Consider the following 24,217-nt stretch of genomic DNA (forward strand, 5'->3'; position numbering starts at 1 on the left):
AGACATCATTTACTTATTCTAGTTCCTCAACAATCCTATGATATAGGTAGTGTAAGTATCCAGACAAGCTAGCTTTCTCTCTGTTCCTCCTACACTGCACTCCACCTCCCAACTCTGCCTCTGCACTGACTGCTGCCCATGCCTGGAATGCCCTCTCTCCTCACCACAGCTTCACAGAAACTCTTCCTTCAAGATAGTTCAAATGCCACCATCTACATGACGCCCATCCTTATACCCTAACTGCTACTAATCACTTTGTATCAAACTGTCTTGAATTTATGTGTATTCTATGTACTCGTCCTCTCCCCTGTTTGAATGGAAGTTTCTCAAGAGTAGGGGTTGTTTTGTTCTCCCTAAATGTTATCTCTAGGCCCCCAGCACAGTGTAAGGCACTTAAGAATGTAATAAATGCTTGTTTATTGGTTGAATATGAATTTCTCCATTTTATGAAGATACTGAGGTTCAGAATAGTTAAGTGACATGCCTAATGTCTGTTACATGGCTAAGACGTACTAGGGCAAGACCCCAAGGACAGGTTTTTCTGTTCTAAGGCTAGGAATCTTTCCATTATAGTTGAGCAATAATCTCTCCCTACCTCCTCTCACTAAAAGAAATAAAATAAAATAAAACAGCACCCATTTTGTTCTTGCTATCTCCCAGCCCTCAGCAGATTCACAGCAGGCATTTTTATAATGCAGAGGATTCATGGAGTTTCAAAAACAAGATAAAATTTCAACACCTGAAATTAATTGGAATAAACACTACTGAAGAGCTCAGAAAGATATATTTATAATTTAAATAAGGTTAAAACAACTCTTCTACCTTAAAATAGTTTTTAAACATATATCTCAAGAGAATTTTCTCAAATTTTTATACTAAATTTTATACTAAAATGATAAAGAATAGTCAAGTAACAAAAATTTTGTATTACACAAATCATTCATGAAGAAACAAGCTGCTACTAAAATATGATGAAGTACTTTTATTCTTCTATTATTCCAAAGATGAATTACCAATTATGAAACCATAAAGTAGATGTCTCTTAACTCCATTAGAAATCAAAGCTTTCATTTGAGTTCAATCATTTTCTTCAGTAAATGCGTGGATAAAATGACCTCACGTTTTCTCATCTCTAAAGCATCAGGTATACCTGTCAAATTCAGAATTCCTAGCATCCTAAAAATATCCCTCTACAACGAACCCCCAGGTTCCATCTAGTCTCTCTCCCCACATACTACCAGACTGTATGTAAATTTTTTCAGAAGATAGGATATCTATTATAATCTTTATGATATTCAGAGGAACTAGGTTTTATAATCCCCTTTAAGTAAATAGACAATCAGAACACTTAAGATCCCAGCACTCAGAAAGGTGGGTGTGAATGTACCTCTGTATGTGTAATGTTTGTTTATGACTACAGAATTCAAAAAGCCAGGCCACATTGTGAAAAATGAAACTGGTAGAACATAATGTTGACTTATTACCTTCAGAGGCTTGCAGCCTTTTCGTCTCTACCGAATTCCTGACACATTCCTCCCAACCCCCAATCAAGACAAAGGTTTGGTTACTATGCAGCTTGTCATAAGTACGGAAACTACTAGAAATTCTGCTCAGGTAATCCTGCAGTAGAAGGGCAAATGCCAGCACCCAAAATGACCTCCAAAATCCAAACTGGGAAAAATAAAACAAAATGAGGATTACAAAGACAGCGTGAACAACCTGACCATAGAAAAGCCTATTTAATTATTCCCATGCTGAATGCATCACAGAGACTAGCATTATTTCCTGGTTAGTGGGTCTATCAGAATGAAAATTTGCTAGATTAAAACTCCTACTGCAGCTTTTGCTGTCAACTGCAGCAAAATTTCTTGAATCTTTGCTACCCGTCCATGCTCGTGAGACTCTGGTCTATATTTAAACGTATATTTCCATTTCTTTCAGTGTAGGTCTAAGTACTATTGATAATAAAAACAATGGATTCTTTATCCATGGCAGTAGGAATTTCTTACATTAACATGAGTGGAGCAAGAGTAGTAATTTTCAAAAATAAAGCAGTAGATAATTAAGGACCCCATCAGGTTTGGAATGTTAAAAGATACTTCTATCATATAACTTTTCTCTGTTCTCAACAGAAAGGGAATTGAGGGGATTAGGACAGCAAGTGGTTGACTGTGGGAATTGGGTGAACCACACTGACTCCATCTTGTGACTCAATTCTGGAGCTAGCTTAGCTTCTATTCAATTATGGGTCTAGTCCAATTTCTGTCTTGTGAGAAAACTTTTTTCAATTGTGGGAATTGGAAGAAAACTTTTTTACATTGTTTAAAACTAGCACTGAGTGGCTGGGAAACTGGACTACCTCTCCTTGCTGGTTAGAGACCCTTAACCAAGGACCTAGGTTACTCTAGGCTACTAACTAGAAAGTCAGATCCAAATACTGATGCAAGGAGTTTTCTCACAATTGTGTATCTCAAGCAATCCATATGTCTTACCTGAAAACTGGCCCCCTACTAATCAATCAGTTATTGTTTCCATGTTCCTTTGATTGTTTACACATATGTGGGGAGTGGGACACCCCCTTTTCTGAATTCAGGGAATTGCACCTGTTCACTGTCCCCCTCCCAACTTGGAAAGTTCCTAATTTTTCATCCAATTAGAAATCAGATTACCTAATGTTGTATTGTTTCCTTTTAATTAATTGACCTTATTTGATTAATTATCTTTAACGTATAAAAAAAGTGTCTCTTCCTGTCTTCCGGGTCCAGGCCTAAGCTGAAGAGGTCTGATCCTGATTTGTTGGGCAATTGCCATGCATTGCTTAATAAACTGATAGGCTTAGAAGATCAAAACTTTGTTTTCCTCAGTTATTTCATCTTTCACCCACAACAACAGAGGACATTAGACTAGGAATGCAAATGACCTTCATCTACGTAAGCTATATAAAACATTAGAGTTGGAAAGTCCCCTAGAGAACATTTAGTAAAACTTCTTAATTTAATGGATGAGGGAAGTGAGGGCCAGAGAAAGGAGTAAATTGTCCAGTGTCCCTGGAGGGAAAGGAGGGTGAGCAGAATCTGCTAGTCAGTCCCTATTTTAAAGGTTCTTCCCATTTAAAGATGATATATTCAAGAGGTTTCCAAATTTAGGAAATTTTAAAATTAAAAAACATTTAAATTTTAAAATTGAAAAATAAGAGGTTTCCAAATTTAGGAAATTTTTTAAAAATTTAAATTTTAAAATTAAGAAATATGAAAAATATGTAGTCATTTGGCCAATTGATTAATTGCAGCCATATGTTAGGTAGAATATAACTAGACAAAACAAACCAATATTTTGGTTCAAGACAGAATTCCCAGTTAAGAAAAAAAAAAAGTTCTTTAGTGATCAAACTGGCCATGTCATAGATTAACATTTATCCCTCAGGCAGAAGGAATTAACTTCTGCCTCTGAGCAGAAGAGATCCAGAGGTGACCCTGGTGGTCTGGGGTGAGCAATCCCTGGGGCCAACGTGCAACAAGCAGGAAACTATGCTTATAATCACTGACATTTCCATACAGAGCCTAGCAAAGATAACTAAACAAACCCATAAGAAATGAAACGCTACAACAAAAACAATATATGCTTAGTGCTCTCTCAGGAGTTATATATTTTATATACCTTAGCAGTTATTTTTCTTTTTCTTATTGATAGCTTTTTTTTAATCACCTTCATTTACCAATATAGCACTCTCCATCTTTTCCCAGAGAACTATCCCTTGTAACAAAAATTTTTTTTTAAAAAACCAGTTCAGCAAAACTAACCTACACATCAGTCAAGATATAACCTACAGTATTTCATACCCATACTTCCCTACCTCTACAAAGAAGAGAAAGAAGTGAATTCTTTAATTTCTTCTTTAGGGAAAGCTTGGTATAATTGTGTAGCATTCAACCTTGATTATTTTATCACTCTTGTTTTTGCTTTTTACAACACTGTAGTCATTATGCATATTGTGAACTCCGGAGGGCAGGGCCAGTCTTTTGCCTTTTTTTGATTTTGCATCAGTCCATATGGCATCCTGTGCTTTTTAGTCTTCATCATATTCATCTTCTCTTACAGTGCAATATCATTCCATTCCACTCACATGACACAACTTTTGAGCTATCCCCCAACTGAGGGGCATCTACTTTGTTTCCAGTTCTTTATTATTACAAAAGGATCTAGGACTTTTCTTTTTATCATCGACCTCCTTGGGATATATATGCCTAATATGAGGATATCTTCTTGGTCAAAGGGTGTGTGCATTTTAGTCACTTTCTTAACATAATTCCAAATTTTAGCACTTAATTCTAAAACAATAGCGCTAAATGTTCTCATTGACTCTACCAATACTTCACCAAAAAAAAAACCCTACCCTTATAAAGGTTAACCTGTTTAGATACCTGTCAATTGTTTACCATTAAATCACTTCACTGCTGAAACAACATGATGATCCACACAATACATAAGCATTTGTTTATTGGGCTTCCTTTATGAATTAATTCTATTAATAAGAAATAGATACTGAAGGATGTGCTCCTAGAGCAAAGATTCTTAACCTAGGGTCCATGGACCCCAAGGGTCCATAGACAGATTTCAGGAGATCCATGGCCTTGGATGTGCAAAAGTATTATATCTTCATTTTTACTATCCTCTAACCCAGGGATGGGGAAGTTTGGATTTGGTCAAAGGGCTGCACTTGAGGACCTAGAGTGCCACATGTGGCCTCGAGGCTGCAGGTTCCCCACCTCTACGTCTAACCAAAGTTTAACATTTCCTTCAGTTATTAATATAGGCAACAAAGATTATTCTGAAAAGAAGGCCTTAGGCTTCGCCAGGCTACCAAAGGGATCCATGACACAAAAAAAGTTAAGAATTCCTCCTCTAGAGGAATCTGTCTGGGAATCTTTCTAGAAGCTCTTCAAAGGATTAAATAACAACCACCCATTCCAAACAAACAAACAAACCAAACAACCATTTGTTAATTGAAAGGGTCACTTGTGAATGAAGCACTGGAGAATTAACAGGAAGTACATACATCTCATTAAGAATCACTGAAACATGGCTTATAAACTCTGACAGGTTTGCCATTCATTTTCCATTAAGTCAGAATTAGCTGTAATGTAAATTTATAAAAGCTGAAGGACATAATTAAATGCTGTTTCAGATTAAACATCTCAACAATTCAGTCCTGTCTTTTCTGCTATTGATCTGTTAGTGGCAATATATAGTAAGCACTCAACAAATTAATCTTTTGAATCTGCATACTTTCTAATAGGTAATAGAGTTGAGGACTGATTTGAGACTGGTCCATTTCCACATATAATACAAGCCACTAGCTGAGAGCATCAAAACTTAGGGCATGGTACATGATAAGATGAAGTAGCCTGAAACTGGAAATGAAAAAAAAGAAAGGAATTTTGCTCCAATTCCAAATGGCACAACCAGCTATGATGGAGTAACGAGATTTATTTCTTTACCTACTACTACCTATTCACCTTGTTCCTCTACCACCACCAACACCCAAGCATAACCTATTTGCATAACATGAACTGAATCTGAAAATGATAGTCCTTCAAATAATTAAAGATAGTGAGACGATTCCCTCTCATCTTCTCTTCTACTGACTAAATATCCCTAATTTATTCAGCCTGATCCTTCAGTCCTCTCACCAGTCTCCCTCTAGCTTATTAATGTTCTTTAAACACTCAGGATTAAGCACATAGTGTGCTAGATACAGTCTAACCAAGACAGAGGTATGCCACAATATCCCCTCTCTCCTTCTGGACTCTCAACCTTAACTTTTTGTCTATGACTAGACCTGAGATTTCATCAGTTATGGGAAGCTCTTCACTAGTAACTTCCATTGGCTGGTAGATTGCAGAGCTAACAACAAAGATCTGCAATTGTTTCGAAATTTATAGATATTTATTATAGAAAATTACTTGGGGCACCTAGAGGTTAAGTAATTTATTTATGGTCACACAACCGGTATGTGTCAGAAGTGAATCTTGAAACCAGGTCTTCCTGAATTTGAGGCCAATTCTCCATCCACTCTCCCATGCTGCCACCTCAATTAGTGCAACCTAAGATCTCATCAAGACCTCTATCGAGGGAGAATGTACTCCTCAATACAGTTCAGACAGCTCCCAATTTGTAGAATATTTTCCTTACAATCAAACTAAATACTGTCAACCTGTATGACTGGGATGAACTTTTATAACTGGACTTGTCATGCTTCCCCAACTACGTACTTAAGAAGTTGATTTTTCTTTAATCCAAATGCAGAACTTCACATTTGTGCCTATTACATGCCATCTTAGATACATTCTAGTTCTAATCTGTCAAAATCTTTGTGTATCCTTTGTTGACCAGTGTATTATTAGCTGTCTCTCCCAGCTCTGTCATCTGTAAATTGGATAAGCTCATCATTTACCACCATTCTCAAAAGCCTGTAATTGATAGGCTTAATGATACTTACACTATTTCTTTTGGGTTGCCTTGTGATATTTTTACATTATACAAATGCATTGCCCTCCCAGGAGGGGAATTTAGGAACCCCTCAATCAAAACCCTTCTAATTTTATAGATGAAAAACTGAAATTGATAGAGGTTCAGTGATTTGCCCCAGTGATTTCAAGGTACAACTGGGACTAAAATCCATGTCTTCAGACTCTCAGTCTGGTGTGATTTCTACTGTATCATGCCATCTTATTTATGAAAACCAAATCTGAAAATGAATAATAAATGTGTTGATCTTTGAAGTGTTTTCAGTCGTCAGTATACAGGATAATAAGTACAAAGGTAAGATATTCTTAATGAATTATATAGTAATTATTTAGTAGCTCACATGAACATCAACATTAAATAGTAGTCACCACAAATTATTTTTATTGAGTAATTATTCCAATACTCAGAAAAATAATAACATAAGGACTAGTAATTCAATCCCCTAAGATGTAACTTTAGCCTTTGTCTAGATGTTAGCCATAGGACTCTCCTGCTATTGTTTTAGGACTTGGTTCACCAGTCCTGATACTACAACCCTTCCTTGTACCTGAGTTCCTGAGGACCACTGACTCCAGCCTTTACTTCTACAAGAATCCTCTCCTCTATGTCCCTAAGAAGTGACAATCTAGTCCTCTGTAGATGACCTCTATCAAAGGGAAGTCTGCTACTCAATCCACTTTTAGACAGCTTTCAATTGTTAGCATATTTTCTTTACAATCAACCTAAATCTGCATCTCTGCCCCTTCTGACCACCCTTCCTAGTCATGCCCTCTGGAAATAAGGAGAACAGGTCTAATTCCTTTTTGATTCAACAAGCACTTATTAAGTACTGACCTCTGAACTAGGCATTGTGCTAAGTGTTTGGAGATACAAAGGCAAAAACAAGAAAGTTCCTGTCCTCGAAGAGATTATATTTGAATAGGAAGAAGGGATACAGGATGTACAGAGATAAGCAGAGTAATGGAGGAAGCTAGGTGGCAGTGGATAGAGCACTGGGCTTGGAGTCAGAAAGACATCATCATGAGTTCAAATCAGCCTCAGATACCTACTAGCTGTTTGACCCTGGGCAAGTCACCTAACCCTGTTTGCCTCAGTTTCCTTATCTATAACATAAACTGGAGAAGGAAATGAGAAACCACTCTAGTAGCTTTACCAAGAAAACCCCAACAGGGGTCTTGCAGAGTTAGACATGATGACACAGCTGAATAAAAAACAAGATATAAACAAGGTCAACAAAAACAAGGGGAGAGGGAAACTAATGACCAGGGAATCAAGATGGGAGAGCACTGGAGGTAGGGGGGTTGGGGAGCCAGCACTCAGAGGGAAGAAGGCACCAGACAGACTGTGTAGAGGTATGAAGAGAGGAGGGCACATGCCACACAGGCAAAGCAGCAAACACACCAGGGCGGCTAAAATATAAAGTGTGAGAAAGAGAGCAATTAGGTAATCAGCTTGGAAAGGCAAGCAGGAGCCCGACTGTAAAGGATCTTAAATTCTAAACAAAGGAGTTGGCACTTAATCCCAGAAGCAAAGAGGAGGTCACTGAAGCAAGCTGAGTAAAGGAAGGACGTACCTGTGCTACAGGAATACGAATTTGGCAGATCTTCACACAGCTGAAAACGTTCATCATGTCCCATTAAATCCTTTCTTCTCCAGTTAAATAAGCCTGCTTTCTTCAAAGGATCCTGATATGGCATGGTCTTGAAACTCCCTCACTATCCCAAATGCCCTCTCTGGACACTCTCCAGCTTGTCAATTTGGTTCGAGGGGACACACAGGTGCCACAGGTAACTCTGTATGGCCTACCACGTGATAGACATTTAATATTATTTGGATTGGAATAAGCAGTCCATGGGATTCTGTTCATTCTTGTGGCATCATTTATGGCATCTAAGAACTGAACACAATGCTGCAGAGGAAGTCTGACTAGGAGAGAGTACGTTAGGATCATTACTTTGAAACTAGGACTTATCCAAAAGCAAAGTCACATTTGGACATGAACTTGGTGAGGATCGATGCTTTGTAGAAATTGCATTAGGCCAACCATTTTAATTATTACCAATAAGTCATTTGTTTTTGCTTTTTGGTGAGTCAAAGGGGTTAAGTGACTTGCCTAGAATCACAAAGCTAGTACATATTAAGTGTCTGAGGTTGGATTTGAACTCAGTAGGCCAACCATTTTGGAAAGCAATTTGGAACTATGCCCAAAGGGCTCTAAAAATGTGCATCCCTTTGACCCAGCAATAGCACTTCTAGGGCTGTATCCCAAAGAGATTACAAAAATGAGAAAAGGACCCACGTGTACAAAAATATTTACAGCAGCTCTTTTTGTGGTGGCAAAGAATGGGAAATTGAGAGGATGCCCATCAATTGGGGAATGGCTGAACAAGCTGTGGTATATGAATGTAATGGAATACTATTGTGCTATAAGAAATGATGAACAGGCTGACTTCAGAAAAACCTTGAAAGACTTATATAAACTCATGCTGAGTGAAGTGAGCAGAACCAGAAGAACATTGTACACAGTAACAGCCACACTGTGAGATGACTGACTGTGATAGACTTAGCTCTTCTCAGCAACGCAAGGATCTAAGACATTTCCAAAGGCCTCATGATGGAAAATGCTATCCACATCCAAAGAAAGAACTATGGAGTTTGAATACTACTTGCTATTTTTTTTCTTCTGTTGTGTTTTGTTTCCTCTTTCTGGTGGTTCCTCCTATTGGTTCTAATTCTGACTTACAACATCACTAATGTGAAAATATGTTTATTAGGAATGTATATGTATAGTCTATATCAGATTGCATGCCAGCTTGGGGATAGAGGTAGGGAGGGAGGAGGAGAGAAATTTAAAACTCAAAAGCTTGTGGAAATGATGGTTGATAATTCAAAAGAAATTAATAAAGAAAATTTTAAAAAAGAACTAGGAACAAAATGGGTACCAGTTTATTGGGGAATGGCTGGGAAAAAACTACTACGGTATTGGAACATTACTGTGCAGTAAGAAATTATGGATGGGGAATTCAAAGAAACCTGGGAAGATTTGTACAACCTAATGCAGAGTGAATTAAGCAGAATCAAAGAACCATATACACAATTATTACAAAAATGTCAATCAAAATATCACTGAAAGAAAGTTGAATTTACTTGGATTTTCCTATGTAGATTTCTAGGCCTCTCTCTTTTGACTGACTATGGCTCTCTTAGAGAAGATCCCACGATAGTGGGGAGGGAGAGGATAGAAATAAGCATTTATTAAGTGCCTACTATAGGCCAGGCACTTATCTTTTTTGACTCTCACAATTTCCAGAGTAATGAAGTCTAAGACAGTTAGGAAAATGGTAACTAAAATGGTCTAAAATTTGAGATGAGAATCTGCATGACTACTCTTTTTCCTTCAGAGACAAGATATAGAAGTGAGCTCAGCATATGTTATTCAAATTTTACCTCAGACCTATAGGCATTACTTGTTTTTGCATTAATATATACTGTGTGAGGATCCTACAGCAATCAAGCCACAGACCAAGTTTAGGACAAATGTCTGTGAACACCCCCAAAAATACACACCTCACAATGGTGATATGAAAGGAGACCCAATGCAAACACAGTCCTGTCCACTAGACTTCCATGGTCCTTCCTAACATTCATCCTTCTCATGCCAAGTGATAAAAAGCTCATCAGAACTACTGACTTTCCTACCACGGTCTAATCAGTCTATCAATAAGTAGCAAGGACCTACCATATGCCAGGCTCTGTTCTAGGTATTGGAAATACAAATACAAAGAATGAAACAGTATCCACTCACCCCAAGAAGGAGCTTATTCTAATGAAGAGGCAAGTGTGTAAGTATATACAACATAAACATAAAATTAATCAATACAAAAATATACAGAGTAGTTAAACATAAGGATGGAGGGCATTAGCCATTGGAGGACCAGGAAAGGCTTCATGGAGAAGATGTTGCTATATTTTAAAGGAAGAAGGGACCCTAATGAATACAATAAGAAGGAATTGCATTCTACATATATGGAAATACAAGTGTAAAGATATGGAGGGGGGAGATAGAGCATCATGTGTAAGGAACACATGAAGGCCAATTTGGCTAATTCACAGAGTGCAGGTGGGGCATTCATCTCCAATGAGGCCAGAAAGTTAGGTTGGGCCAAGATTGTGCAGGGCTTTAAAAGCTAAACAGAGGTGCTGATATATGATGCAGCAGGCAATAGGAAACCACTGGGGTTGATTAAATAAGGGAATCACCTGGTCAGAACGCATGAAGGGAAAATTACTTTGGCAGCAGTGTCTAGGATGGCCTGGACCAGGAAGGGAGATCAAATGGGAGGCGGTTGTAGTAACATAGGTAACACGTGACGAGGGCTTGAACTGCGGTCGGAGCTTGGGGAGCAGACAGAAGGGATGGATGTGAAAAGTGTTGGGAAGTTAGAGTCGGCAAGCGTGGGCAGCTGATTGGATGAGGAGTTAAGGGAAAGTGAGGGGATGAGGTTACTGCCAAGGTTATGAAATCGGGAGACTGGAAGGAGAGCCGTGCCTTCGATAAAAATCAGGAAGCTTAGAAGAGAATGTTTGGGGAGAAAGGTACTGTGTTCAGCTTTAGATACATTTTGTTCAAGATGTCTCTGCCATATCCACTTTCAAATGCTGAATAGGCAACTGATGCTGTGGGAATGAACCTTGGAGGGGGGATTTGGGACATATAAACATAAACATATATACAAACATATGTATATATACATAGGGCTATATCAGTCAGTCATTTGCATAAAGATGATAATTAAACCCATGAGAACTAAAGAGGTTATCAAGAGAGTGTATAGAAGAAGAGAAGAGGGCCTAGGGTAGAACCTTGGGGAATGCCCACTGTTAGGGACATTAATATGGATGATAAGCCAGCAGAATAGACTGAGAAGAAGTCATCATACAGTCATCATACAGGCATCATACAGAAGGCAAACCTATAGAGGAGAAGGTATCCAGGGAGAGAGCGGGGTCAGTGAAAACCAGTGAAAAACCACTGAAAAATCAGTGAAAGATCATATTTACAAGAAGACAGGAGCAAACTGACAATACAATTTTATAATTATATTATTACACATACTGACATAATTCTTTCATAGAGTAATGTTTATCAAAATAATCATGGCTCTACATGGCAAAAAACAAACAAAAAAAACTATACCAAATCTAATGGGAACATCTTATGGACCCTAACAAAAAGACTTTCAAGAACTGTATTATCCTTTTGCCAAATGTACTAAGTTTGAGCCCACTTTCCCAGGGACTCTCTATATGTACTTGTGGGAGAGTATGTCACAGACTTCGGTGGGACAATGGTATTTTGTACCAATGATACCACCATAGTTAAAAATGACTAATTGATATCAACTGATAAACATAAGACGAAGTACTCTGATGAAGGCTTGCGAGCCATAACATTACAAAAACACCACCACCACCCCCGAACCCAGGTTTCTGAGAAGACACAGTAGCCCAGTTCCGGATACCCAGCTTGCTATTGCTAGGAGAGGCTGGGAAAGTCTCAGAGGTTGTGCTGCACTAACCTAGTGACTGCTCTAATCTAGACCCTCACGGCTTCAATTACTGCAAAATCCACCATCCCCAGAATTTTTAGTCCAGTTTATCCTATACAAAGTCCCAAGAGAACTTAATATGTTTTCTAGTCATACTGATCTTGCTCAAGGACCTACAGTAGAGCTTCCTATTTCTTATTATATGGACTCCAAATTATTTTTCCTGATCTTAAAAGATCTCTATAACTTATTTCTAGTAACATCCCCTTGCCTGTTCCCCTCAAATTATCTATCCCACTTTCCACTATTCTGCCCCGTAGCTAAGTAAATCTGTTTGCTGTCAATTATATACTATTTGAATAGTCTTTAATCTTTGTCTTTGTTCATGTTATTTTCTTGCCCAAAACGCCTTCCTTATCTTCTATGTGCTACATCACACCTCAGCTCAAACTGTACTTCCTTGAGGATATCAAACTGACTAATCGCGGGCTACCATCAGCATAAACTTTTTAAAAAGTAAAACAAAATTCTGCAGTTTTCTAAAACATAATGTAAATAGTATTTCAAACTGTACAATTGCCAGAAGTTCACACAATTCACTTGGCATCTCCAGCACCACCATTTTTCTGTGTTTCATCTATTTTGAGATCTCAGTTCTCTGTACTTTTCAATACTACTTTTCAGCACTGACAAATTCTGAGAGAATTGTATGAGGTTAGATGTAGTGGTATTTTGGCAGCATTTCAAAATATTTTTCATATTCACAAATTATGAGTTCCCAACTAGACTGACAGTGTACTGAGGACTAGAGATGTATTGTTCATTTACTTGGTATCATTCTTTCATTGATGCACACACACACACACACACACACGCACGCACACCTCCCAATGAGGTCTCCATTTGGTGCACAATGTTATTTACTGACTTTAGAGATAGTTCAATCATTCTTGAGTAACATGAAAAAAAAAAAAAAGAAAACCAAGTAAACCTAAAACTAAAGGAAAACTATATCGCTCTTTCTTCATTTTCTGAAACCAGTAGGACTTCCAAAATTCAAGAACACTAGTCTTGGAGTCAGAAGACCTGGGTTTGAATTACAGCTCTGATAATTACTAGTTTTATGATCTCAACCCCTCTGAGCCTTAGCTTCTCATTTGTAAAATGGAGATCATAATACTTCTACCTGGAAGGACTATCCTCTGGAGAGCTTTTGGCAAACCTCAAAGCATTAGAAATGTGAGCTACGTGATTACTATTCAGTCAAGCCGATCAAATTTTCATTGGCCACTCTTTCACTTGCTAATGGTATATTCCTTATCCCTAAATATTTTTGCCACTTTCTACTGTTTTTTGTCTCTGAAGAGAACAAAAGCATCTCCCCATAACATAGAGTTAGAAAAAAATACTCTGAAAAACAAACCCAAAGAAAGTTTAAAAAAAATGAGAGAGAATGTTAAATTATTAAATTTCACCCGAGGCCTTTTTCTTGATTCAAAATGGAGTAATACATCATTTTGCTTCAGTCTTGGATCTGTTTGCTATTGCTTTTTTGCAGTCTAAAAATGATAGCTATATGACAGGGCCATGCCAACACAAAGCGCTTAACACATTTTGTATTTCAGGGCTAGTGTAATTTACTTATCTAGGTGAGCTAGCAAAGAGGTATGATAAATTGCTAACTTCATGCTCTAAGAAAAATTATCTTTTTTCAAATTTTAATCAAATTCAACACAATTTTATTTTGTGTGCTATCAAAGTATGAAAAGCCTTTAATTCTAAAGTTATGAAAGAAAACAAGTAAAAATAACATTGCATTCTGAATAATATTCTCACATGTCATTTTTTATTTATAAAATAAAACGTAAAAAAGATTCCTTTTTTTTTTCTTACAGACTGTCATTGATATCCTCCATGTATCTACCCATTGCCCTTTGGGTTACAGTCACTTTTAGTAGCCAAATAACTACAGTGAGAAAATATTTTTGATGAAGGGCACTTGTGTTAATGAGCAATCTGTGATCACTGAAAGCAATTCACAATTTGGACAAATTCAATCAAGGTCAATTTCTTGCTCCTGCCCATTCGAGTGCTCATGAACACAGACTCACGACTGATCTGCATCATCTATACAGAAGATACATACTGATAGACTGACAGGTTTCTTATTAAACTTCATGTTCTAGTCTAGTCAACAGGCATCTTTCACCTACTTTGTTCTTCCAATTTGGATAGTTTGTTGTGGGTTTTGCTTAAGAGTAAAATAGCATTCTGAGGTTTGATGAAATTAGCCCATTGTGATATCTGAATAGGAGCATTTGGAGAACTTCACCTTGATTCCATGATACTGGTTAACAAGTGGGATAAGCATATGCCTCACCATTTTGTAAGCTCCATCCTGGGTATGAATATTTTGGAGCATGTTACCACTGATAGCTTATATGTAAGAAGTATACAAAAATATTACCAAGAACACATTTATGACTGTAAAAGTAGGTAGATCACTTTTGTACCCAGAATGACAGACACTAAATGCACATCCAAAATGGTAACCCCAAGATATTAAAAGCAAAAGAGGAAGGCTTCCAAGGTGTTGAGTGAATCCTCTTAAAGGTAGGAACCTGAATGAGTCAATATGAAAAGAAATGGAGATAATAATCTGTATCACTAATCAAAACATGGCTCCATCAGGACACCAAAAACTAAGGTAAAGATATTTTGTATTTGTAATGATGATTTTAATAGTTATAATGTTCACTTTCAATTTTTCACATTTTTTCTTAAGACAATAACTTACAGGATCAGCAGGCCCACAGAATTCACGGAATGTCTTTGTAGCATCATTCTGTTGAATCTCTAATGCTACACAAGGACCAGAATACATTTCTGTCACCATCTCCTAAAAGAGAAAGGGATCATTGTCAATTTCATAAATCACTTTTCTTCTGTTGATGGTACCACCATTCTCCTAGATTTGATCATCTGCAATCACTTAAGGATGATTTAATGCCCCCTGTCCTTGGCTCTTCATGTCCTGTCTTGGAAACTAATATTCCTAAGACACAGAACTATTGATTCCTTACTCAAAAACCTTCAGGGGATCCCTACTGATTCCATGATAAACTACAAATATTTTCCATTTAAATCCCCATGATCTAGCACCAGACTACTTTTCTATACCTAATTCATATCACCACACTTTGTGAATTCCACATTCTAGGCAAACAGGCCTAATAGCTCTTTCTAGAACCCAATGTGCTATATTTATACTTATCTTAAATGTGCCTTTAAATGAGTGATACTGCACATCAGGAATGCCCTACCTCTCCACCTTTTACTCTCAAAATCAAGGATGTTTTGGAATTTGCTTTAATTTTTTTCAATTTTTTTTTTGTTTCTCCACCATCTACATTTACCCTAATGTATATATACTTATCCCTACTTCAAGTCACCCATTATAACAAAGAAAAAAGAACTTCAGCAAAATTAACCAACATATCAAAAAATCCTGACATTACATTCAATGTACCACAGTCATATCCCTAAACTTCTCCCCAAAAAAGTAAAGGCATATCTTCTCATTTTCTTCTTTGGGGCCAACCCTAGTCATAATTTCTCAGCATTCAGTTTCATTGTTTTGTTATTCAATGTTGTTTTGATTGAAATCTATCTTGTCAATAGTGGTCCAAAGCATCCTTTCATATGGTTGTTAACTGTCTGTAATTCTTCATTTGAAAACTTCACATCCTTTCACCACTTATCTACTAGGAATGGCTTTTAATCTTACGTATTGGTTAGTTGCCTACGTATCTTAGATAGTTGATATAAATATTTCCAGTTTACTGCTTCTCTTATCTTAACAGCATTAATTTTGTGCATATAAAACTTTTCAACTTGTTCAAACCAAAATTATCGGTTTTGTCTTTTGTAACTGTCTCTATCTATGGTTTGACTACAAATTTACCCAATAACAATGGTTGTTAATGGTATCTGAACTGGGTCTCTTTTAATGTTTTTTTAATTGTATGACCTTTGATATGCAGTTCATGAAGTCCATTTTAAGGGTTTTTTTAAATGGTATTTTGTGTAAGATAGTGGTCTAACTCTAATTTTGGCCAGACTTCTTTCTAGGTTTCCTAGCAATTCTTTTCAATGAGAGAATTCCTTCCTAGGTAATTTGTTTCAAGGTTAACAAAACATTGGTTTATTGAGTTCAATTATTTCTGATTCTATGTTGTTGAGTCTGTTCCACTGACTTCCTTTTTTAATTTTTTTTTTAAAAACCAGCATCAGTTTTGATGGTTACTATTTTATAATATACTTTAAGATATAGATGTGCTCTTCCATTTCTGGCCTACTTTCTTCCATTATTTTTCTTAATATTCTAGACGTGTTGTTACTTTAAATGAATTTTGTTGTCATTCAGTCTATATCTATAAAGTATTTCCTTGGTATTGGTTGATATAGACACAATAGTCTACAAATTAATTTCAGTAGTACCGTTATTTTATTGAAATAGTCTAGTCATGAATACTGATTCTCTCTCTAGTTAAGCTGTCATTTATTTCCATAGAACTTCCTTTTCTATTACTCTCTACTGGATATTTTGTTGTTGTTGAAATACGGTATGGATTAGCAAAATACAGCCTATTGGCCAAATCCGTCCCAATTCCTGGTTTTGTATGGTCCATAATCTAAAAGCAGTTTTTATATACATGTAAACAGGCAGCTATCCAAATTTGATTCATGAACCACAGTTCACTAACTCCTGAAGTATATAGAAATGCTGTTGATTTTTTTGTGATTTTATTTTGTAATCTGCCACTTTAACAAAGCTATTAATTGTCTCCATTACTTTCTTTGTTGATTCCTTAGGATTTTCTAAGTAAACCATGATGTCATTAGCACATGGGAGTAATTTTATCTCTGCTTTCCCTATGATTATGTCTTTAATTTCCTTCTCCTGTCTCATTGATTTTGTTGGCATTTCTAGAACTATGTTAAGTAATAGCAAGAAAAGAGATATCTTTGCCTTACTGCTGAATTTGTTGGGCTAAATTCTAGTGTTTTCCCACTGAATAAAATGTTAACTTTTTATTCTAGATCATATTAAATTCTTCTATGGTTATGCTTTGTAAGGAAAAGAATGTTAATGATCATTATACTTTGTCAAAGGTGGAGTTTTTTTCCTATAACCACTTGTATAATAATGTGGTTTTAGATAATTTTAATGTAATTAGTTATATTAATTTTTCCTAATGATGAACTGTCCTTGTGATCATATTTTAAATTTAACTTGGTCTTAATGAATGATTTTGGGGGAAACATCACTGTAGTATTTTGTAGTCATTTTTGAAAAATTTTGAATCAACACATACTTATGATATTAGCCTAAAGTTATCCTTTTTTTTTTTACTTTATCCTTTTCTGGTTTAGATGTTAAGACTATGGCTCATAAAAGGAGTATGGTAGAGTATTTTCCTCTGAAATTTTTGAGAATCATTTGTGTAGTGTAAGCATTATATATTCTTTAAACATTTGATAGAATTCAACAACAAACTTATCTAGACAAGTGAGTTTTTCTCCCCTTTGGTAGTTTATATATTGCTAGTTCAATTTCATTTTCTGAAATTAGATTCATTAAGATCTCTTGTGTTAAATCAATTTGGATATTTTATATTTTTGTAGATAATCTTTTTTTTTAAGTTCTAAGTTTTACAGGCATTTGTGTACAGCAGATTCTGAGAATTCTTTTTCTTTTCTATTTGTTCTAAGTCCCCCTAGTTAATTTTTTAAAACTTAATGTTACTTCTTTTAATTAGGTTGGTTAAATGTTTATCTATCCCATTAATCTTTTCAAAGAACCAGCTTTCAGTTTTATTGGTTTCATGGACTTCTGTGTTTCCAGTTTATCTAATTCTGAAAAAAATCCTCTCGTGCATATTTTGAGTTTGTTTATTTTTTGGTTTTCTATTTTTTTAAATTACATGTTCAGTTGATGCAATCTGTATTTGTAGTATGAGGATTTCTGTTAGTTTTTTTTTGTTTTGTTCTTTTCTTTAGGCAATTGGGGTTAAGTGACTTGCCCAGGGTCACACAGCTAGTAAGTGTCAAGTGGTTGGTCTGAGGCTGGATTTGAACTCAGGTCTTCCTGACTTCAGGGCCAGTGCTCTATCCACTGCGCCACCTAGCTGCCCCCTGTTAGTTTTTTTTTAAGACAACAATCTTCTGGTGTATAACCCTAGTCATCTGATCATACCTTTCATAACACCTGGCAGATGATAAACATCTTCAACCTGCGTGATATGTCACACAGATTCCACCATTTCATTAAATAATCTGCATCAATCAATAAGTTCAAACTTCATAAGGATTACCCTTCTGTAATTTCTAGTGCCGATGAGCTGATCCTGAATTGCTACCATAAATCTTTTAATTTCTACTAATAATCTACATGGCTCAGTCATTAGATTGACATGTCTTTACTCCAGTATGGTGGCTTCAGTTCACATGGATGTTGTCCTTTGATTCCACTCACGTGCCTTAGCCATTTCATGGGCTCTGCCTGGAGAGAAGTCATGTTTCACGACACCCGATAAGTCAGTGGCACACACCTACGGCCTCCATTTCTCATCACTTTGTGCAGGGATGTCTATTTGTTCCAAATGTCTTCATACAAAATTTTTTTACATACTTGTCATGTTCTCTGAGGACATTTATCAATCTTCTTCCTCCTTTTTGACAAGTCTTTCTAAAGCTATCTTGGGGTTTTCTTTGCATACATTGTAGACCCACTGTCATCCATTTTTTTCATGCTAAAAACGTAGTTTAAGACTGGCATTGTGTAGGTGTTAATCACTTTAAATGTGTTCTTTTGATCAAGCTTGGAGTATGTATGCCAGTTAGTCTCCTAATATATAGCCTTAGATTCCTCCCTGCTGGCTCTTGCCAGGAGAACGTTTACTGACAAGTATTGACTGCGTCCGTTGATTCAATGTGATTTCTGGATTCAAGCTCAGATCTTTTTTTTCTCTATTCTTCCTTGATGGTCATAAAGAATGTTATACATATTGAACCCAAATGATATTTTGATATCATTGGGGGAAAGTCTCCATGTGATGAAGCAGCTATTTGGTGTATTTTTCAATGAACTATTAAACATGATGTTATCCATCATCATCATCATCATCATCATATTTCTTCTCATCTTTTTCAATGGAATTCATATAGAAATGGTCATTGGGCAAGTCTATATGCTGCTATTATTCTTTATATATATACAGACTATGTTAAAGATGAATAAAATAACTAGTTTTTATAGTTGAAAAAATCAGAATATGAGCTCATCCTCTGTAGGCTCACTGAAAGCACCCTCAATACAACTGCAGCAGATGGGACAAGTAGGATGATTTGTACATCACCTTGTTCCTATATGATTCTGCTCTCCTCTAAGTTTCTATATCTTGAAAACTTCTTGTTTCATGTAATTTGGATATTATACGTATTTGGTATGGCTTGTTGTTGTTAAGAGGCAGCTAGGTGTTGCAGTGTACATAGGGAACTGGGTTTGGAGTCAGGAAGACTTGAATTCATATCTGGCCTCAGATACTTCCTAACTGTGTGACCCTGGGCAAGCCACTTAACCTCTGTTTGCTACTGAGGAAGGAAATGGCAAACCACTCCAGTATCTTTGCCAAGAAAACCCTATGGACAGGGGGTTATGGGGTCACAAAGAGTTGACATGACTATTTCAGTTGGGTCCAACTCTTTGTGACATCAGAGAAAACAGGGGTTTTCTTGGCAGAGATACTGGAATGGTTTGCCATTTCCTTTTCCAGCTCATTTTACATAAGAAGAAACTGAGACAAACAGGGTTAAGTGACTTGCCCAGAATCACATAGCTAATAAGTGTCTGAGGTCATATTTGAACTCACAAAGATAAGTCTTTCTAACTCCATGCCTGGGACTCTATTCACTGTGCCACTTAGCTACTCCAATTTTGTACTGTAGAAATCTATTGAATCTATTAAAAACATTGATCTCAAGTTTTCACTGATCAATGTCATGTACAGGTAATTATGAGCAACAGTTCAACCTGTGAGGACATCCCAGTTCGAGTACAGTTTACATGTTGAATTCTCAAGGATATTTTGAGGACTTAGTTTCTCAATAAGGGAATTTTTTTGTCTGTCAACGAAAGATAGGAAGCCGCTAGTGTATAATTCTAGCCATCAAGTCATACCTTGATAGGTATTCAGTAGGTGCTAAATTCTTACAGCCTTCAAGGATAAATTGTAGAGTTTCAGCAATTTCCTTAAATAATCTACATTGATCAGTAAGTCTCGGCTCCAACCCTTCTGTAATTTCTGATGGCAATGAAGGGGCTCTGAAAAGCCATTGTAAGCTCTTCCATTTTTCCCAAGTAAATCCATATGACTCAGTCATTTGTCCTCTACTTCGTTACCACCATATTGCTGGTTGATTTCTCACCCATACAAAGCCTTTTGGTTCTACTGTCTGGTTTTAGTCCTTTCACAGGTTGTGTCCAGGGGTCAACCGCTTTCAGTTACATTTGGCAAATCTGATTCCATGTACCAACCAGAAAGCTACTGTAACAGTCTAGGCCCAGAGTGATGAGTGTCTGCACCAAGATGACAGCTGTGTGAATGGGAAGAAGGGAGGTGCCGTGAAGGTAGAAACAAAACTGGACGACAGACTGGATATGAGGAGTGAGCATGAGAGGAATTGAAGATGACAGAAAGGTAGTAAGTCTGGGCACCTGGAAGGATGACGGTGTGCTTGACAGGAAAGTTTGGGAGAGGAGAGGGGTCTTGGGAAGAAGGATAATGAGTTCTGTTTATAGATGACCAAAAATTTTCCATATCCCCCTTTTTAGGAGATTTTCAATTGCCTTGAATTCTTTACTTCTCAAGTACCTGTAGTGAAGTTGGTTCTTTTTGAATCGATGTTGAATTACTTTATTCGTTACACTACTCAATACTACTTTGGCTTCTTGTATCACCTTAACCTTTTGGCTTTTTTTCTTTTTATTTGACAGCTGACTAAGCAAATACAGAATTTCTGATATGCTTTTCTGTTCTGCATATTTCCCTTCTGTTGCTTTAATATACCAATATCATGCAATGGTTTTTTGTTTTGTTTCCACAATGCAGAACAACTCAATACAGAAAGTTTCTTCTAATGGCTCTCCACAGATATTTAAAAGGTCTTTCACATAGCTTATACTATGGTGAAATTTTATGGCTGTGCTTAGAGTTATTCCTTGATAAATATACCTTTTTCCTCCTAGGGTTCTTACAGTGGCAGCATATACTACATATACTGCTATGTGTAGGTTTTGAATAATGTTTATACTTTTTGTCAAGTAAGATGGGAGATGATGTTCATTTAGTATAGCTATGAAAACTTTGGCTTGTTTAAATTTCTCTGTTTTGGTGTAACTGGTCTTCTGGTTAGACTCATGCTGTTGTACTCAAAAAAGGCTTTTCACAATTCCTATCTAAGCATGCTCATCATCTTTTCAAAATCATTTGAAACAGAATGAGACATATTTTTGGATACAGCCAACACAGGAATTTATTTTGCATGACTACGTATATTTGTTACAAGGTTGTTTTGGGGTATCTTTCCAATTAGGGGTAAGGACTGGAGGAGGCAGAGAAAATCAATTTTTGTTCATTAAAAATAAAATTTAATAATAAAGAAAACCAAAATCATTTGCAACATCAGTGTTGATTCTGTCATCGATTTTATTAGGGATAATTTCTGAGTTTTCACTAAGTAAAGATTTTAGTGACCACAAGGTCTCTAATTTTTTCTTCTTCAGATTTTAGTAATTTCTCAATTTCATTTATTATGTTACATAATACAGACTTTGGGATAGAGATATTTTGATGATATCCCTGCACTGCTTAACAACATAATATTGTGTAATTAGGATATGAGCACACTGTCGACATCAGCAGCATGAAGTGCTTGCCTCCAGTGGATGAGATGTTTCCAGTTTTGTTACAATATAGCATAGATACATAAAGAAGGCATTCCTGTATTCAAGCCCATTTCAGGCACAGGCATAGCTCTCCTGCTTCCACAGTCACTGCCATATGCACCGGACGTTTCTAGCCGTGGTGGAGTACTGGCATTGCTGACGTGTTCCATCTGTTGTATTTTGGTGTACCTAGCCTTGGTGGAGCGCTCAAATACAACGGAGTGTCACTTGCTCTGCTGCCTTCTGCATCCAACCGATCATCCCAACAATTCAGAGCAGGGCAAGCCTGGGCCTCTATAGCAGCCCATCCATGTCTTTGAGTCTTAAGCGCGGTTACATTCCAGTAGCAGAGCAGCCAACCCAATCATTGTTGTCCACTGAGCCGAATACACAAGCATTTCAAAGTTCTTGCCAGGCCATCACAGCCACCATAGCAAGTTCAGAGCTCCCCTCCTCAGCTTGAACAACAAATCCTTAGAATCTCATCTTCCTACAAGAGTCCATTGACCCTGGCACTTGAAACTGCTCAGGCAGTACCACCTGCCTCTGACTGGACAGGATGGAGGGTGGACAGTAGAGAGCTCCTCTCAGATCCTACATTTAAGGAGGGCATTACCCAGGACAGCCCACCTCCTCGTTACCCAGCTAGTTGCATTCTTGGACTTCATCATGCCCGCGAGTCTGGAATCCCCTAAATCCCTTCCCCCTACATACCCACTTTTCAGCTTCTTTTTATGTACTGTCTTCCCTATTAAACTGTGACATCTATGAGGGCAAGAACTATTTTATGCATTTTTTGTATCCCCAGCAGTTAGCACAGTTCCTGGCACACAGTAGGAGCTAAATATTTATTAACTGACGATGGGTTGGATTTTGAGAGGGATTTTGTTATTATTATTTTGAAAGCACAATAAATCCCCCTCAAGCTACATATGGACAAAATTTTCAGCATGTTTGTGTGTGTTAATTACAAATATTTTATATTTGCTCTAATACTTACATTAAATTCAGTTACTACTCCTTTATAAACTTCATAAAACTCTTCAACATTAACTCGGTCCATATTATACTAGAACAAAAATTAAGAATGACAAATTAATTAAAAAATAAATGTCAAATTTAAAACTCTACCTTTATGCAAGATGGAATATTTTCCTTTGAGATGTTATTTATATTAAAACCAAATTGAATCATAATTCAAAATTAAATAAAATACTCTTTCGAAAGCAACGTCTGCTAGAAATGTATTAATAAAACCCCACTTCATGAGAAGCATTCATTTGCCAAATTAACACCAATGGTAAAAGTATAAATGAGTGAATATACTGATTCATAAAATGGTATACATGAGGCTGATAGAACATTATTTGAACCCTAAGCCTTAAGAAGAGTCCCTAGCTGCCTACCCTAACTTTTTTCAGTCAGAGGAAGTGTGGTATAATAGAAAGACCACTGAGTTAGAAGTTAAATGCCTAGATTATAGGCCTATCTCTGCCATTGCCTCGTTGTGTGGTTTGGGACAAATGACTTTAAGCAAAAACGTATAAGTTGTTTTGTTTTATTTTGTTTAAAAAAAAAAAAAGAGGACTGAAAATCTCAACTCAGAAGAATAAGGGAAATCAGGCAGTGGTTGGCCTGTCTTTGCTAAATCAGGCAGAGCGTGGTGGTGTTGGGGGAGGGCATGTTGATTCTGAACGATTGTGTTAGGGATCAGCCTTCCCTGCAGGTAGTCCCTCAGGTTGTTACCACATTGGGGTTCTTGGTATTGCGGTAGAAACAGGTGAAATTATTTTATCTCTTCCATAGAACTTTGGAGAGGTTTCAGAGTTCAGGAGGATAGAAGAAAGCATCCAGTCCTCTATTTTATTGATGTGATTTGGTCATGAAAGGTTTTAAAAGCCAAACAGAAGATTTTTATATTTGATCCCAGAAATGACAGTGAGCCTTTGGAGTTTATTGAGCGGGATGGGGATGGCTAGAGAGTGACATGGTCAGACCTACATTTTAGGAAAATCACTTTGGCAGTGAAGCAGAAGATGGACTTCAGTGGGGAGAGACTTGAGGCGGGGGAACTATTACAATAATCCAGGTATGAGGTAACAGGGGTCTGATCCAGGATGGCAGTTATGTG

At 36.9% G+C, this 24,217-nt stretch overlaps 1 protein-coding gene across 2 annotated transcripts in view; it reads right to left on the minus strand.

Moving 5' to 3' along the window:
- NME7 (NME/NM23 family member 7) overlaps positions 1-24,217 on the minus strand; it is a 176,383-nt gene that overhangs the window by 68,544 nt on the left and 83,622 nt on the right. For both annotated transcript variants that reach the window (XM_027868294.1, XM_027868295.1), the window contains exons 9-10: positions 23,087-23,155; positions 14,875-14,976 (exon numbers count right to left, since the gene is read on the minus strand). In XM_027868294.1, the coding sequence (XP_027724095.1) occupies positions 14,875-14,976; positions 23,087-23,155 (171 nt within the window). The remainder of the gene's footprint in view (positions 1-14,874; positions 14,977-23,086; positions 23,156-24,217) is intronic.

The sequence above is a fragment of the Vombatus ursinus genome, unplaced genomic scaffold (genome assembly GCF_900497805.2).
Source record: "Vombatus ursinus unplaced genomic scaffold, bare-nosed wombat genome assembly UNPS02014789.1, whole genome shotgun sequence".
NCBI lineage: Eukaryota > Metazoa > Chordata > Mammalia > Diprotodontia > Vombatidae > Vombatus > Vombatus ursinus.